General features: G+C 39.4%; 4 protein-coding genes across 4 annotated transcripts; 3 read left to right on the plus strand and 1 right to left on the minus strand.

The window, feature by feature from the left end:
- Window positions 1-4,103: 4,103 nt before the first annotated feature.
- Window positions 4,104-5,015, plus strand: LOC117456985 (odorant receptor 131-2-like). Its single transcript, XM_034096860.1, has one exon. It carries the CDS (start codon window positions 4,104-4,106, stop codon window positions 5,013-5,015), a length of 912 nt encoding a protein of 303 aa, XP_033952751.1.
- A 2,977-nt stretch (window positions 5,016-7,992) lies between these two features.
- Window positions 7,993-8,910, plus strand: LOC117456986 (odorant receptor 131-2-like). Its single transcript, XM_034096861.1, has one exon. It carries the CDS (start codon window positions 7,993-7,995, stop codon window positions 8,908-8,910), a length of 918 nt encoding a protein of 305 aa, XP_033952752.1.
- A 2,141-nt stretch (window positions 8,911-11,051) lies between these two features.
- On the plus strand, window positions 11,052-11,975 carry LOC117456987 (odorant receptor 131-2-like). The gene has a single exon (XM_034096862.1). It carries the CDS (start codon window positions 11,052-11,054, stop codon window positions 11,973-11,975), a length of 924 nt encoding a protein of 307 aa, XP_033952753.1.
- A 1,002-nt stretch (window positions 11,976-12,977) lies between these two features.
- Window positions 12,978-15,388, minus strand: diabloa (diablo, IAP-binding mitochondrial protein a). Its single transcript, XM_034097820.2, has 6 exons — window positions 15,079-15,388; window positions 14,827-14,953; window positions 14,573-14,698; window positions 14,133-14,243; window positions 13,891-13,987; window positions 12,978-13,639 (listed from the first exon to the last, which is right to left on the minus strand). Exons 1-6 carry the CDS (start codon window positions 15,213-15,215, stop codon window positions 13,437-13,439), a joined length of 801 nt encoding a protein of 266 aa, XP_033953711.1. The 5' UTR covers window positions 15,216-15,388; the 3' UTR covers window positions 12,978-13,436.
- Window positions 15,389-17,549: the final 2,161 nt, after the last annotated feature.

Below are 17,549 nucleotides of genomic sequence, written 5' to 3' on the forward strand. Positions count from 1 at the left end.
TCTTCAACCTGGAGAGGTCTGTGGGCCAAAGGAAGCAGATGGTATGTCTGCGTCTCCCTGATGGACAGGTAACCTCTGAACCTGCTGAGATGAGGAGGCATGCAGTGTCCTTCTACACAGACCTGTTCAAAGCTGAAGGTTGTGACGTGGAAGCTGCTGATGAACTTCTTCAGGGTCTTCCACAGCTGAGTCCAGCCGAAAGTGACACCCTGGGCTCTGACATTACGCTGGAGGAATTGACCTCTGCGGTGACACGGATGGCCTCCGGCAAGGCTCCCGGCATAGACGGTTTACCTGCAGACTTTTTTAAACATTTCTGGAGTATTCTGGGACATGACTTGCTAGAAGTGTTGATGGAGTCCTTTGGGAAAGGGACTCTTCCAGCTTCCTGTAGGCGTGCAGTGATTTCACTGTTGCCTAAGAAAGGAGATCTAACCCTGCTGAAGAACTGGAGACCTGTGGCTCTCCTATGTACGGACTACAAGATACTGTCAAAGGTCTTAGCTAACAGACTGAAGGTTTTTATCGAACTTCTTATCGGTCCTGATCAGACATATTGCATCCCTGGCAGATCAATTGTGGACAATTTGTTTTTGATGAGAGACACTTTTGATGTTTGCAAACTGTATGATATAAATGTTGGTATTATTTCTATTGACCAGGAGAAGGCGTTTGATCGTGTGGATCACACTTTTCTGGCTGCCACATTGCAGGCTTTTGGTGTTGGGGAGCATTTTCTGTCCTGGGTGAAGTGTTTTGTACAGTGATGCATGTTGTGTTGTGAAGGTGGGGGGAGGGCTGAGCAGACCTGTACCAGTTAAAAGGGGGATCAGGCAGGGCTGCCCTATCTCAGGCCTATTATATAGTATTGCCATCGAGCCGCTTTTGTGCAGACTTAGAAACCGGCTGAGGGGCCTGTGTCTGCCAGAGTCAGCTCAGGCCCCCCCGGTGGTTGTATCAGCTTATGCTGATGATGTCAGTGTTTTTGTCCAGGGTCAGCGAGATATCCAGGAGCTACAGGACAGTCTAGTTTTGTACAGGAAGGCTGCTTCAACCAAAGTTAATTGGGAGAAGAGTGAGGCAGTTTTGGTAGGTCAGTGGAGTCTTGAAAATAGGCCCAGTCTTCCTGGTAACCTTAGCTGGGGAAACAAGGGTTTAAAAGTCCTGGGAGTTTGGTTGGGGTCCGAGGACATGGTGGCACAGAACTGGGAGGGATTGCTGGAAAAGGTGCAAGCAAAATTAGCCAAATGGAAATGGCTGCTCCCCCAGCTGTCCTACAGGGGAAGAGTTCTTGTCGCCAACAATCTGGTTGCCTCGTCTCTGTGGCACAGACTGCAGGTGTTAACCCCACCGCCGGGCCTCATGAAACAACTGCAGCGGCTCCTCGTGGATTTCTTCTGGTCGGGTCATCACTGGGTGCCAGCATCGGTCCTGTACCTGCCTGTGGGGAGGCAGGGCCTCGTGGACATTACTGCAAGGACTGCTGCTTTTAGACTGCAGGCAGCTCAGCGGCTGCTGTATGGTGCCTCTCCCTGCTGGCTGGCTATGGCCCGGCTGTTGCTCTGGAGGGCGGGGGGCTTTGGTTTTGATAAACACCTGTTTCTGCTGAAGGCCCCTGCGTACAAGATAACTGGACTTACACCTTTTTACTGCTCAGTCATCAATGCCTGGAAGATTCTGAGTTTTACCAGACCACCCGACCCCCGGCCTGGGATGTGGCTGTTTGAGGAGCCACTGTTTGACACTGGTTTTCTTTCTGGAACCCTTTTCTCTTCAGCCACCCTAAAGAACGCGTTAATTGAAGCGGGAGTGGTAAAACTTGGCCATTTGACGGGGGTCTCCACAGAAAAACTGGCTGAGGTGACGGGCATTCGATCAACCCGAGTTCTGGAGAACCTGGTAGATGAGGTGTGGCAGTCGCTGTCGCCATCCCACCGGACTTTTGCTCTGGATGCAGATCTGGCTGACCAGTGGAGAAAGGGACATGAGTATGTTTTTCCTGCCTTGAGTGTGGGTCCTGCGGTGGGGGAATGGAGAGAGGAGGATGGTCTCCTGCTATCACTGGGGACTCTAACACCTGCGAAGTTCAGCTCCTGCAATGGGAAGAAGCTATACCTTAGCTGCGTAAAGGTGTTAAACCTCAGCTCGCTTGCAGGCGTCAGAGAGTCGAGGTGGACGGATGTGTTTGGCTTGGGCTCTTCCCCTCAGGGCAGCTGAATAAATCCTGAATAAATCTCCGGTTGGAAAACGGATGGCTGACATCCAATGGAGAATTATACACGGTGCAATAGCCACTAACAAATACAGAGCTCATGTTGACCCAGGCACAAGGGGAGGCTGTCCGTTCTGTTTTATGGCGGAAACATTGGAGCATTTAGTCGTGTCCTGTCCCAGATTGGCTGGTCTTAAAAAAATGTTACAGGGGTGGGTGGAAGGGTTCGGGGAGGTTTTCTCCATACCACTTTTTGTCCATGGCCCCAAATACATCCTGAAAAAGAAGGAAACCCTACTGTTGATGCATTTCTTGTTTGCTAATGCAAAATTAGCAATCTGGAAAAGTAGGAAGAACCAACTTGCTGGAGTGGGATGGACGGATGCAGTGCTCTGTCTGAGGGGGCTGGTGGCAGCGCGTCTGAGGGTGGAGCATGCGTACTATACGCTGATCAATCACCTGCAGGGGTTTCTGGATGTGTGGGCTGTGGGGCGGGTTCTGTGCTCGCTGGGGGAGAATGACTCTCTCATATTGAAGTTTTAAAGGATAGGTGTAGTTTTTGTTTTTAAAGTGTGTAAAAGAGGATGTTTTTAAATGGGTAAAACGCTTTTCAAATGATATTTATTTGGTAGTCATGAAAATCTGTTTATTTATTTGATTGTGTAATGTTTTAGTTTTGTTCCGACTCTTTTGCAGGGTGGGTGTATGTTTAAAACAAATGCAAATAAAATTTGTTTTAAAAATCTCTTCTTCTTCTTCTTCTTCTTCTTCTTCTTCTTCTTCTTCTTCTTCTTCTTCTTCTTCTTCTTCTTCTTCTTCTTCTTCTTCTTCTTCTTCTTCTTCTTCTTCTTCTTCTTCTTCTTCTTCTTCTTCTTCTTCTTCTTCTTCTTCTTCTTCTTCTTCTTCTTCTTCTTCTTCTTCTTCTTCTTCTTCTTCTTCTTCTTCTTCCATCCATAGATGTGGCATCCATAGATGTGGCATTACCACTATTTACTCAAGAGCAGGGGTTTGCCTTGCACTTGTATGATATAAAATAGCACAGTAAAACAAAAGAGTAAAAAGGATCTACACAAATTCTGAGATTCCCAAAACATAATTATAAATGGTAAATTGACGATTTACAAGAACATTTAAGGTTTATAAAAGTTATTAAGCCATTGTATGTAATTTAATCAATGATATACAGATTGCAATTACGAGATAAAAATCCCTCATTCAATTCTGCATCATATTTGATAAAGTACTGGTTACGGAGTGTCTGTTTTTGTTGATTGTAAGTTACGAAGTATGGTAAAGCCAATCTTAAAAGAATACACAGGATTGAGATTCACAAATATTAAACCATAAAAAAAGTTGATGTAGAGGCACAGATGCAGATTTACAGATACAAGTCACTCTGCATTGATTTGGGCATTGTGTTTTACGATATTATATGACTTGACATTTGTTTGAGAATACCTGTACCATAGTTTCCCCCAGAGTCCATGTTTTTGACAGACCAATAGCCAAGCTTGTCTAACAATCAAAATACTGCACAGAGCTCACTAGAATACATTTGTCTTCCAAAGCTGCTGCAAGCCATTGACCAGATCTAACAGGTCAACTCACATCACACATCACACTTTAAATTAACTTTTCTCATGTTGACCTGTGTTTATGATGATGCACATTTTAACAGTTTATTCTTGTTTATGTTATATTGTTGAATTGTAATTGTGCCGCAATGTCACAGTACTGTGGTTTAATAAATGACTGCACCTACATCTTGCGACTCATAAGAAGCTTGAAGAAGTTTAAACGTAGTTAATGTTATAGGTTTAATGATCTTTTTTGATATGAGAAGGTATATCATTTCATTTTGGTAGTGCAACACACATTTTATATACAAAATATGTCAGATAACAATTCATTGGCTGGTGGTAAGTTTGGGCAGCGTCAGTTTGATTACCGGGTCATCATAGTGCAGATTCTGGTGGTGGTGTTCCTTTGTATCAACTTGTTGCTCATTTTGACCTTTTTTTCAAAGGACCTCTTCTACACAACCATGCGCTACATCTTATTTGCTGTAACACTATTCTCTGATAGCTTTATTTTAATCATGTCTGATGTCCTGCTCAACTTGAGCTACTTTCAGTTCACAATGAAAATTGGCTTGTGTATCATTCTCTATATTCTTTTATCTCTGTACTCTTTTGTCACACCGATTACTTTGACAGCAATGACTCTGGAGCGTTATGTTGCCATCTGCATGCCCCTGCGACACGGAGCGCTGTGCTCCACAAGCAGCGCTGTGCACTGCATCCTCATCATTCACGGCCTCAGCGCTGTTCCCTGTATTGTGGTTCTCTCCGTCTTCTTTGCATCAGCCCCCCCTAATATGTATACTCAAGAGAAGATTTGCTCCATGCAATTATTTGTCTTTCTCCGATGGCAGGATCACATTAAATTAGTGGTATTTCAGTTATACTTCTTAATTATGTTTGTAACCATCATTTTATCCTACATTGGTATAGTGAAAGTGGCCAAAGCTGCATCAGGAGAGGATACAAATTCAACATGGAGAGGGCTCATAACGGTAATTCTTCATGCTTTCCAGCTGCTTCTCTGTCTCATCCAGCTGTGGTGCCCGTTTATAGAAACTGCAATCCTCCCGGTTAATTTGATGTTATTCATCAATATTAGGTACTTTAATTACGTAACATTTACTCTTGCTTCAAGATGTTTGAGTCCTCTCATTTATGGCCTCAGGGATGAAAACTTTTTCCGTGCATTGAAATACAATACTGCCACAATGCTCAGTTAACATTCCTTCTTACCCCTACTATATATGGCCCAGACTCTACCAAGCTGTTTGAAAGGGATTTTAAAGCATGGCACAGCCACTTTAAAGCTAGAAGATTTTATTTAGAAGACTTTATTTAGCTTTTGTCAGCTAAAGCAGCTATGCAGCCTAAAGAAAAGCAAGTATTTTAGATACTTAATCACAAAAAAGACCACATCAATAGTGCACATGTAGAAATCCCTTGTTTAAGAAACGCACTGGTGTATTTTAAAGAGGCCTACATTTCATTTAATCTCTAAGCTCCCAAGCTACTAAGCAAGCCTGAGAGAGACCTATACATCACTTTTGATTGATTACTTATGTGGTTCCATGCTATGGAAATATCTATCTACTCAGTTTCAAATTGAACATTGTACACTAATATATAAAATCTGCTACTGGTTTAGTATTGTTGAAGAATTGGGTTTTTCTGGTGTTCTTGCTTAGTAAGTAACTTTGTTGCAATTCACATGTTGACTTGTGTTTTGTTACAGAAGGATTAATGTGTGGCCAGCTTCCTTGGAACACACTGTAGAGACAGTTAATAGAGTGGTGCTGATGACGTATTTGTGTAGGCCGACCCGGAAGTAAGCTGCGCATGGGTTCCCTCGACAAAAAAGTAATGGGATAGGATTTTGGAATATTGTAAAAAATAAGATCTGTAATAAATGCACGTTTTGTTCAGCCAGATAATATCCACACGTCAACCCTACTTTTATCATTTTTTAATCATAAATCTAGTCGCCAGAAGCAAAATGCTAACGTTATGCTATAAACGAACTACAGCCGAGTACAGCAGGGTCGCACAACTTCAACGTTACGCCAACTTAAGATCGATATTCAAAAATACAGATTCAAAATTGTACAAGTTGAAGTGTTTGTTTAAACAGTTTGCAAGAGGCAGGTACTTGCTTTCAAGCAGAACAGGGGCAAACAAACTTAGCGGGAGTGTTTACGTGTTCGGCGTAATGACGTACAGCATCCTCGGCAAGTCCTATTCAGCCACTTGTTAACAACCATCGTTTTTCAGACATGTAAACTCCTCAAAAATCCCCACTACTGATGTATTTAATGTTATAGAACAAAACGTGAACCGTCTCTTACATTTTTGTCAACCACAGACCTTATTTCGAGCTATTTTCCAAAATCCTATGGAGCAATCCCGTTGACTCTGAGACGAGGGAACCGCAACTGGTAAAATGCTAACTCACTTTCGGGTTTTAGGACTCGTCACTGCACTCTAATTCTGCCTCTGTCGGTCATTTACCCTTTCTACACGAGGACAGTGATATCTAGCTGAACATTGTCCGTTTTCCTACAACCATGTCCCTAACACCATGGATATATCATACAGCTCTGTGGGCCTTGCATTTTCTACTTCTGCCTGCATGAAACTCTTTAGTCATACATTAATATTGTTTAATATTAATTAATGTTTTTGCGCAACCAGTGCCTTTGATGATTAGAAGGGGGGAGACAGAGGGTTGATATGCAGCACGTGTTCCCGGACCCGCTTTGAACCTAGATCCTCTGCATACTAGCCCCCTACATGGGCCGCCAGCTCTACCAACTGAGCTATACGGCAGCCCTACTATTTCAATGTTTAGGGAGATGTATATTAATCATAAAATGGCTATATGTAAAAAAAACATGTTGTTACTTTGTGTTTTGATGTAAAATTCCCAGTAAACTGTCAACATGTTAACAGTAAAGATGACCAAAACCGTCTGATTTGTAAATTCTGCATCTTAATAACATTTGCGGTCCCTGTTGTGGTAAAAGATAAGAGTGCTTCAATGACGTTTAACAAATATGATCAATTAATTGGCTTAAAGAGTTAAATCTCTTCAGAGCTATGCTTTCCTCACAAGAAACCATCTATGAGAGAGGAGGTCAGAATCTTTGTGAAGGACAGCAGCGCTGCCTTCAGATCTAATGACAGAGAACAGAAAAGTGTGGTTAGACAAAGCCTGAAGTGAACTCCACAACATCTAAGACCACATAAAGACATACTGGCGTAGTTTGAAATGAAGAGATGAGCATTACTATGACATGTGTCTGTGTGTGAGAGTGTTCATGTGTGCACCTCTGGACTGGTAAATGTAAAATTCAAGAGCTGTACAAAAATGTGGTTGTACAATGTGTCCAATGAAAATAAAAACATTAAATGTATTGTTCATAACCAGCTCTATACTCCTGCTGATATTTACTGTGAGGTTAAGTCCCTAGCGGCCCGTAAAATCCAACTTGTGGCACTTAACTTTAGATCCTCTCTTTCTCTCTCTTTCTCATCCATCTTTACCTGGACTATAATAAAGAATGAACAAAAAGCTTAAAAATACTTATAAAAGGATTAGAATGCATAAATAAAATTGACTTGATTGGGTGACATGAGAATGAGGAGAGTGGAGACAGAGCAACTGTGACCCTGTAAATGCATAAAAGTATGGTTTTAGAAATGTTTCTTCAAACATGAACAAATAAAATAATTATTAATGATATACAGTGGAGTTAATCCAATATGCATCAAATAACTGCTTTCGCTGATTATTTTGATATCTATGATACAAATGATCACATCGGGCCTTTAGTCTCGGGTAAAAGTGTGCCCTACCAAATGTCCTCTTTGTGTTGGATGACTTTGAAAAAACAGGATCAACTAAATACAATTTAAATCTGGAGTATATTTTAGTTCAATGTATAGAACTCTTTCCAACTATGAATAGCAATGAAATGAAGGGGATTAGCAGAGAGGGATGATGACGACACTGCCGAGCAGAGATTGGTTTCATTCTGGGACGTTCTTGTCTTTAAAGTCATCTGGAACAGCCCTCTGTCAGAAGGCTCTCAGATCAGCAGAACATATTCATTTTTTGGAACTGCCTGGACGGTTTTCAGAGAAATCTGTTTCTGTTTCTAATGATGGAGCCTTAAGCTCTTTGGATAAAAAAAACGAAATATGAGCAATAACAGCTCACTGGTGGGTGGTGTGTCTTATCAGCAGCAGGTTTACCCGATCATTGTTGTGCAGATCCTGGTGGTGATCTTTGTTTACATAAACCTTTTGCTAATTTTTACCTTTTTTAAAAAGGAGTGTTTCTACACAAACGCACGCTACATCTTATTTGCTGTTACACTACTATCTGATAGCATGTTGTTGATCATTTCTACTATCACTGTCATGTTTGCCTATTTCAGGTTTAATATACAAGTTGGCCTGTGTATGATTCTCTGTAATCTTTTGTTTCTGTACTCTTTTGTCACACCGATTACTTTGACAGCAATGACTCTGGAGCGTTATGTTGCCATCTGCATTCCCCTGCGACACGGAGAGCTGTGCTCCACACGCAGCGCTATGCACTGCATCCTCATCATTCATGGCCTCAGCGCTGTTCCCTGTATTATGGTTCTCTCCGCCTTCTTTGCAACAGCCTCTCTTAGCTTGTACACAAAAGAAAGGACGTGTTCAATGGAGACCTTCAATGTGTACAGATGGCAGAGTCATATGTTGTCAGCTATGAACCAGTTGTACTTTTTGCTCATGTTAATTACTATTGTAGTATCTTATGTTAAAATAGTGAAAGTGGCCAAAGCTGCATCAGGAGAGAACAAGAAGTCAACATGGAAAGGGCTCAGAACGGTCATTCTTCATGCTTTCCAGCTGCTACTGTGTCTCATCCAGCTGTGGTGCCCGTTCATTGAATCTGCTCCGATTGATTTACAGTTATATATTAATGTCAGGTACAATAACTACATAATGTTTATACTAGCTCCCAGATGTCTGAGTCCTCTCATCTATGGCCTCAGGGATGAAGCAATTTATCATGCATTGAAAAGCTACGCTTCCTTTGGCTTGTATAAAAAAAATAGAATTTGACAACGTCTTTTTTCTTCAAGAAAAGCATTGTACTAACATTTAAATTATTTTATTGAAACATCGAAAATGACTAAACCTTTAATTCACCTTCACAGTATTTAAGATTTGGACGGATGTTCAAAAAGTTCTACTTGTAATTCTGTTTGTTGTTATAAACTGGAATTTGACTACATTGCTACACAAATAAACCCCACAATAGATATCATTATTGCAAATACACTGAATGTTAAGCACTACAGAAATTACACATGCATATTCTTGCTTAACTCATCAATGTTTGTTGCAGTATACCCATTCTTGTCTTTCAGAAGGTTTTTTTTGATGATGCAAAGAACATTCCTTATTTAAATTGACGTGGCAATTTTGCATTTTGATTTTAGACGAGTTTGACGTAAATCAGTAGCTTTCAACAACAGCTGCTGTTGCCATCATATAATTCCATAATATCACAAACTGCATACAGTTCACTTATGTCAAGAAAAACTTGAAAGAACACTCAAGTATATTAAAATGTAAAGAATGATGTGGTTTTAGATTTTTGATCACAAAAGGAGCATTGGGACCTGGAATCCATTTGAACTAACAAAAGTTGAAAAGGGCTTTATTTGATTCTTGTGCTATTTGTTAATTTTTGCTAGACGTGATTTGACTTTGTTCAACCTAGTGAGTCTGCTTGTGTCTCATCATGGCAACTATAGCAGCACAGCTAGTGGAGGTTTTGAGTCATTTGTATATCTGTTTTGGTCCAAGCAGCCTTTTCCGCCGCAATTGCCTACTGTCTGCGCAAATGGTAATATATAGCTCCTTATTTTAAAATGTATCTAAAAATGTTAATCTCTGGTTAAAAATCCTAATTTATACGCAGGGTATCGGACATCTTATTATGTCTATTTTAGAGTAACCGTACCTGTAAAAAACAGCGTCCTTTTTTGTAGTTTCCTAAAACATTTTTCATGCATTTCATTTTTCCCCAAACCTGGTAGTAACCACAAAGCCACATCCTCTCGTTGAGGATCATTTAATATGACGAAAAAGGACCCATGAACACATTAAATCAGATACTCAAAGCTTTATTTTAAATAATCTATTACATGAACAGGGACATGTAAAATTGTGGAAACGATAGTCAAAATACAATAAATATACAATAAACAACAATGTAATCCAATGTCGGATAAGCCCTCACTGCCATCCAATATATACTGAAGAATTGAATCATAACTTCATCATTGATCATAAAAGAGCTGCTAATATTAACTAATCAAATAAATAGTCTTAAATAATTATTCATGCAACATTAAAGAATTACTAATAGAAGGTACTAATTTCATTCAGTTTGTGAAATGTGGTTGTACAATGTGTCTAATGCAAATAAAAGCATTACATTTCTTTCTTTTTCAAAATCAGTTCCATACTCCTGCTGACATGTACTATGAGGTTAAGTCCCTTGCAGCTATTTACTTTAGATCCTCTCTTTCTCTCTCTTTCTCATCCATCTTTACCTGGACTATAATAAATAATTAACGAAAAGCTTACAAATACCTATAAAAAGATTGGACTATATAAATAAAAATGAATTGATTGAGTGAAATGAGAATGAGGAGACTGGTCCTGTAAATGCATAAATGTATAGTTTTAGAAATGTTTCTTCAAACATAAAAAAATAAAATAATTATTAATGATATACAGTGGAGTTAATCCAATATGCATCTAATAACTGCTTTTGCTAATTATTTTGATATCTATGATACAAATGATCACATCGGGCCTTTAGTCTCGGGTAAAAGTGTGCCCTACCAAATGTCCTCTTTGTGTTGGATGACTTTGAAAAAACAGGATCAACTAAATACAATTTAAATCTAGAGTATATTTTAGTTCAATGTATAGAACTCTTTCCAACTATGAATAGCAATGAAATGAAGGGGATTAGCAGAGAGGGATGATGACGACACTGCCGAGCAGAGATTGGTTTCATTCTGGGACGTTCTTGTCTTTAAAGTCATCTGGAACAGCCCTCTGTCAGAAGGCTCTCAGATCAGCAGAACATATTCATTTTTTGGAACTGCCTGGACGGTTTTCAGAGAAATCTGTTTCTGTTTCTAATGATGGAGCCTTAAGCTCTTTGGATAAAAAAACGAAATATGAGCAATAACAGCTCACTGGTGGGTGGTGTGTCTTATCAGCAGCAGGTTTACCGGATCATTGTTGTGCAGATCCTGGTGGTGATCTTTGTTTACATAAACCTTTTGCTAATTTTTACCTTTTTTAAAAAGGAGTGTTTCTACACAAACGCACGCTACATCTTATTTGCTGTTACACTACTATCTGATAGCATGTTGTTGATCATTTCTACTATCACTGTCATGTTTGCCTATTTCAGGTTTAATATACAAGTTGGCCTGTGTATGATTCTCTGTAATCTTTTGTTTCTGTACTCTTTTGTCACACCGATTACTTTGACAGCAATGACTCTGGAGCGTTATGTTGCCATCTGCATTCCCCTGCGACACGGAGAGCTGTGCTCCACACGCAGCGCTATGCACTGCATCCTCATCATTCATGGCCTCAGCGCTGTTCCCTGTATTATGGTTCTCTCCGCCTTCTTTGCAACAGCCTCTCTTAGCTTGTACACAAAAGAAAGGACGTGTTCAATGGAGACCTTCAATGTGTACAGATGGCAGAGTCATATGGTGTCAGCTATGAACCAGTTGTACTTTTTGCTCATGTTAATTACTATTGTAGTATCTTATGTTAAAATAGTGAAAGTGGCCAAAGCTGCATCAGGAGAGAACAAGAAGTCAACATGGAAAGGGCTCAGAACGGTCATACTTCATGCTTTCCAGCTGCTACTGTGTCTCATCCAGCTGTGGTGCCCGTTCATTGAAGCTGCTTTACTTCCGATTGATTTACAGTTATATATTGATGTCAGGTACAATAACTACATAATGTTTATACTAGCTCCCAGATGTCTGAGTCCTCTCATCTATGGCCTCAGGGACGAAACATTTTCTCATGCATTGAAAAGCTACGCTTCCTTTGGCTTGTATAAAAAAAATAGAATTTGACAAAGTCTTTTTTCTTCAAGAAAAGCATTGTACTAACATTTAAATTATTTTATTGAAACATATCGAAAATGACTAAACCTTTAATTCACTTTCACAGTATTTAAGATTTGGACGGATGTTCAAAAAGTTCTACTTGTAATTCTGTTTGTTGTTATAAACTGGAATTTGACTACATTGCTACACAAATAAACCCCACAATAGATATCATTATTGCAAATACACTGAATGTTAAGCACTACAGAAATGACACATGCATATTCTTGCTTAACTCATCAATGTTTGTTGCAGTATACCTATTCTTGTCTTTCAGAAGGTTTTTTTGATGATGCAAAGAACATTCCTTATTTAAATTGACATGGCAATTTTGCATTTTGACCTAAATCAGTAGCTTTCAACAACAGATGCTGTTGCCATCATAGAATTCCATAATATCACAAACTGCATACAGTTCACTTGTGCCATAAAAAACTTGAAAAAACAGTGTTGGAATCCTTGAATCCATTTGAATTAACAGAAGTTCAACGGGGCTTTTATTTTTTCCTGTGCTATTTATTGATTTTACCAGATGTGACACTTTTGTTTGTTCAACTTTGTGAGTCTGCTTGTGTCTCATCATGGAAAAATGTCTTTCTGGAGACACCAACTATAGCAAGACAGCGACAGAGGAGGTTTTGAGTCATTTGTCCATCTGTTCTGGTCCAATCGACCATTTCCCCCTGCAATTGCCTACTGTCTGCGCAAATGGTAATATATAGTTCCTTATTTTAAAATGTATCTTACATTTGTAATCCTGTTTAAAATCCAAATGTATACTCAGTGTATCGGTCATCTGAATATGTCTGTTTTAGAGTAACTGTAATTGTAATGAAACGTGTCCTTTTCTTGTATGCTAAAACGTTTTCCATGATTTCCATTTTCCCCCAAACCTGGTAGTAACCACAAAGCCACACCCACTCATTTAGGATCATGTAATATGACGGCAAACAAGGACCCATAAACACATTATAATACTCAAAGATTTATTTTAAATGTTCTATTACATGAACAGGGAAAAATACAATAGTGGAAACGGTAGCTTTAAAATACAATAAATATACAATAAACAACAATGTAATCCAATGTCGGATAAGCCCTCACTGCCATCCAATATATACTGAAGAATTGAATCATAACTTCATCATTGATCAGAAAAGGGCTGCTAATATTAACTAATCAAATAAATAGTCTTAAATAAGGATTCATGCAACATTAAAGAATTACTAATACTGTCGAAGGTACTTATTTCATTCAGTTTGTCAAATGTTGATCTTCTTTGTGTAAATTCAAACACATATAGATCTTACAGGCTCAAAAATAAATAGAGACATGATAGGGAAATCAATCAATCAATCAATCAATCAATCAATCAATCAATCAATCAATCAATCAATCAATCAATCAATCAATCAATCAATCAATCACTTAGTCCTCTCGTAGATAAGCCTCATGCACCTCATGCTCCTCTCCATCTAGAAAGGCAACATATTCTGCCATCCTTTGGATCTCTTCTGCTTTAGTCTCGGCCAACTTCTTATCTGCAGTCGCTGCCAGTTTCCGAGCCTCCCCCACCTGTGACTGGGCCACCTGGATGCTTGCCCTCACTGTGATGGAGGCCTGATCGGCTCCTGCAAACACAAAGATGATAACACACATTTAGTCAAAGTGCTAAGAAGGTTCAAGGGTTGACATAACACTATCAAAAGTTTAAATATTCAATGTGGAACTTAAAATCATTTTTCTTTTACTGAAGCTCTACCAATGTGTACACATGGTATCATAAAAGTGATTTGAATCCCCTCCTTGTTCCATCATTATAAATACAGCAACATTTCACAATGCATTAAGAGATGCAGCTGTCCTTAGACATTTTACCCACCTGAAGATTGTGCTGCCTCGGCTGCCATTTTGCACAAATTGACAGAATTGATCCAGTTTGTCTCAAAGCGTTTGCATTCTTGTAGCCTGTCAGTTGCCTGTAAGGGCAGACATATAAGAACAGAGATGAGAACCACTCAATATTATAAATGTATCTAATCTATTCTTTTTGCAAAGAGTGAAAGCTCATTTTAAGAAACCCAGAATGCTAGAGTACATCAAGGTTTATTTCCCAAAACTAACCTCTGCACGCTGGGCATTGATTGCCGCCAGAAACAAATCCTCTTCTGATGGGGTCAGTTTTCCCAGTGAAGCTAAATACCGTCTTTGGACAATGATGCGTGTTTGCACAGCCTGTTAGCAAACAGAAGAAGGACCGACAGTCAGGGACATTACATGGACATTTTAAAATGTAAATTAAGTCTGGATTTGTACATATGAAAGAAAAAAAACATAAAGAAACTGAAGTCAGTGTCATTTCTTAGTGCTATTATTCTCTGTGTAAAATCATGAAAAGATGCAGAGATTTATAATTATTGGTGATACAGCTGCAATTAAAACTAACAATATGGACACTGATGATCTTTGTGTTGTTTAGTAAGAGCCTGACAATATATTTATTTAGATTTTTCTTCTCAGACTGTGGTTGGAAATCATAAGCTGCACATTGGATGAAAACCTACCTTTGAGTAATCTGTAAGGGCATTTACGAGAGCCAATGAGGTCTGGGAGAGCAAAGTACTTGAACTGTCTGTAACCACAGAGGCTGCTCTTATGATCAGGGAGTCGTAAGAGAGGTTTTCAATTTGCTGCAGATGGAAAAGAAAACATAATTTAAACTCCATTCTTTTTTTCTCTGAAAAACAGACTTTTTTCAAAAGGTACACAATAATTGTTTAGTTGTTTTTCATTGGTCTCTGGTAGGAGACTGACCTACCTGTGTAAAAGGAACAGCAAGCCCATGTCCAACACTCAAAGGCCCTCTGTGTGCAGTATCTGTCCGTTTCTGTCCTAATTTCTGGACTCCATGCTCCCCTTTGCTCAATAGCACACTCTCAGAAATGCTGTAGAAAAATGAGGACAAAAAGTTGAAAGTCATGAGCTATAAAAGGCAGCACTCGGCAGAAAAAATATATAGACTGTATTGCTACTATATATTATATGTAATTTTCTAATATTCATAACCTACCTTAGGAGACGGATGCAGGCTGCTCCTCTCCTGAGAGCACTCTTGTTGGTCCGCAGCAGTGAAAAGTCAGTTTGTTTTCGCAGAAGTCCTCCAGCAGCCCGGCTGGTGCACACTGAACACTGAGCAACAGCTTGCATTTTGCAGATGAGTTAGATTCACTGCACTTGAAGAATGTATTTAATATGATCTATGTTGACTGTAGATTTTCTGTTCTGCAATTTAATCTAATCTGCTCTCACTTTTCTTTGCAAAATCAGAGAAAGAGTCTTGTTGTTGCTTGCAATCCTTCAGTCTGATAATGACTAACTGTGGGGTCCTGCGAGTATTTGTAAGGCCCCGGGACCACTTCATTGCGTAAAAGGTATTGATCTGTTGACTGTCTTCATAAGCACGTATTTGGCTTTATCTGAAAAAGCTAACAGACAGGAATTACGTGCTGGATTCTCTCTCTATCTTGCTCCATTGCGTCAAAGTGCAAGGGAAAGTAAGAGTTCAAGGGCCAGTGTGTATTAAGCAGGAGCTATTGGCAGAAATAAAATATAATATGCATAACATGTTTTCATTACTACTGAATGAGCCTTAAATACCTTTACAGTACATATAGCAGGTCCTCTTCAACTGATTACATTCAAATTATGATCAATTTTGAATCAGATTTTAATCAGAACATTTTCTTTTTTGTTTGAAAGGTTTGGATGGAACTGGGCTACTAGCGGTTGTCCAAGTTTGCACAATCATGCATTTAATAAAAGTGGCCTCACATTTGAAATGTTGTTCAGGTAAGAGACCAGTTACTCCATGGACAGGCTGCAAGAAGGGTAAATTATTCACACCATTTGTGATTTCTATTTTCTGCATCAAAGTCTGTTTACAGCCCTGGAGAGCACCTTATTTGGCTATATAGGGAACTGTGTTAAGGCTTATGAATTGCTGAAACTGATAAAAGGGATGTATTGTGAGGCAGCATCAGTTGGGGCTAAAGATTCCAATGAAAAAAGAAAGAAAATAGCTTAACAGACCTCTGAATTCTCAATACTGCTAGACAACGGGCATGTGAGGGTACATTAGCCACTACTAGCATAACACAATAGAAATGTTTTTAAAAGGAAGAAAGGAATGAGTGGAATACAAAATATATTATCTCTTCTGCAGCAGGTCTGTTTTTTCATCTGGCTTAAAATTCTTCAGGAGTGCAATGCCTTTTTGTAACCCTACTGTTTTCTTTTCTCTTTTAACCCATCTCCCCATGAGTAAAGATACATCATCAGAGTAGGTCTACTTTACTAAAGTGGTGAAGTATCTACAACACAAAAGACAGGTTTCCTTCCAATGTAATGCAAACTGTAATATCAAAGAAGGCTCTTTAATTATAGGCTGGTGAATGTTAGCATATAGACACTAAACAGAAGGGTTCTTGTTTGCAAATGTCTTCTTCAGACGGCCTATAAGTAGGAGCATTTGTATGCACACTACTTCACCTGCACCCTGCTCTCAGTTTCACTGAAAGTATCTTAGTAGTTTTGACACTTCTTCATGTATTTTTCTATTTCACTAAAATCCTGATGCCTAAAGTCTTGCAATAGCATCATTGTGTCTGATAGACTGCAAAAAGGTTATCTGCTGTGTTAGCATCCACTGGGGTTCAGTGGCAGAAAGTTTGTTTTGGACAAGGATTTGGTCCAATCCCCTGCAGTCCTGATTAATGACGCAGAACCTGCGTAGAGACCTGACAAGCCACAGTGAGCCGCCCTCGACAGAGTACACTTGTTTGCCAAACAGATGCAAACTTCAGGTTGCACAATTACACTCAGGAGCTTTACGTTAATAATCAACCTGTTAATCACTAAGCAGGGGATACGAGGCGTGCTCTCTCACCGGGCTCTGGAGATATCATACAGTCACTCTTCACTGCTGCACATGTATGTTGTTTACACCAACTCTACATGGGTTTCACAATCTTCTTAAAAACAACAATGATTAAGCATGCATAAAAGTTATCTCTCTACTTTGATTACTGACTTTCGTAATGTTTTCTCAGAGTGTGGCACTGGAAAACTGTCAAAAAAGATAATACAGGGCGCCCCAGTGGCTCGGGGGGCGCCCTGTGTACTTAGATTGCGTCCTACTGCACTCCATGCTGCATCTCCTCCCCTCTCACTACCCTTTACTGTCTATCTATATGTTCTATAAGAAAAGAATGCAATTCACCACCATGTTTGTGTACCTTTTGGACTGCAGTTCATAAACATCTGAGCAGCCATACACAAAAGTAGATTCAGGGTAAAAGGTTCTGAGATGCAAAGCTAAACATATGCACCAAAAGGGTTCGCTTATCAAATGTTTTCTTTTTTCCTTTTCATTCTCATCCTTAGAAATCACAGAAGCATGAAGTGTGATTACAAACAGGTAGGCCTATTCATTTTTCATTTAAAAAGAAAAGGTCAAATTGACCCCATTCTGTTATATAATTT

The sequence above is a fragment of the Pseudochaenichthys georgianus genome, chromosome 13, assembly GCF_902827115.2.
Source record: "Pseudochaenichthys georgianus chromosome 13, fPseGeo1.2, whole genome shotgun sequence".
NCBI lineage: Eukaryota > Metazoa > Chordata > Actinopteri > Perciformes > Channichthyidae > Pseudochaenichthys > Pseudochaenichthys georgianus.

Bases quoted from the DNA above. Each gene is read 5' to 3' on its own strand.
- LOC117456985 (XM_034096860.1), top strand. From the start codon at position 4,104: ATGTCAGATAACAATTCATTGGCTGGTGGTAAGTTTGGGCAGCGTCAG.
- LOC117456986 (XM_034096861.1), top strand. From the start codon at position 7,993: ATGAGCAATAACAGCTCACTGGTGGGTGGTGTGTCTTATCAGCAGCAG.
- LOC117456987 (XM_034096862.1), top strand. From the start codon at position 11,052: ATGAGCAATAACAGCTCACTGGTGGGTGGTGTGTCTTATCAGCAGCAG.
- diabloa (XM_034097820.2), bottom strand. From the start codon at position 15,215: ATGCAAGCTGTTGCTCAGTGTTCAGTGTGCACCAGCCGGGCTGCTGGA. The intron at 14,954-15,078 runs GTAGGTTATGAA...ATTTTTCTACAG, and splicing joins GCCTGCATCCGTCTCCTAAG to CATTTCTGAGAGTGTGCTAT. The intron at 13,640-13,890 runs GTGGGTAAAATG...TTGTGTTTGCAG, and splicing joins CGAGGCAGCACAATCTTCAG to GAGCCGATCAGGCCTCCATC.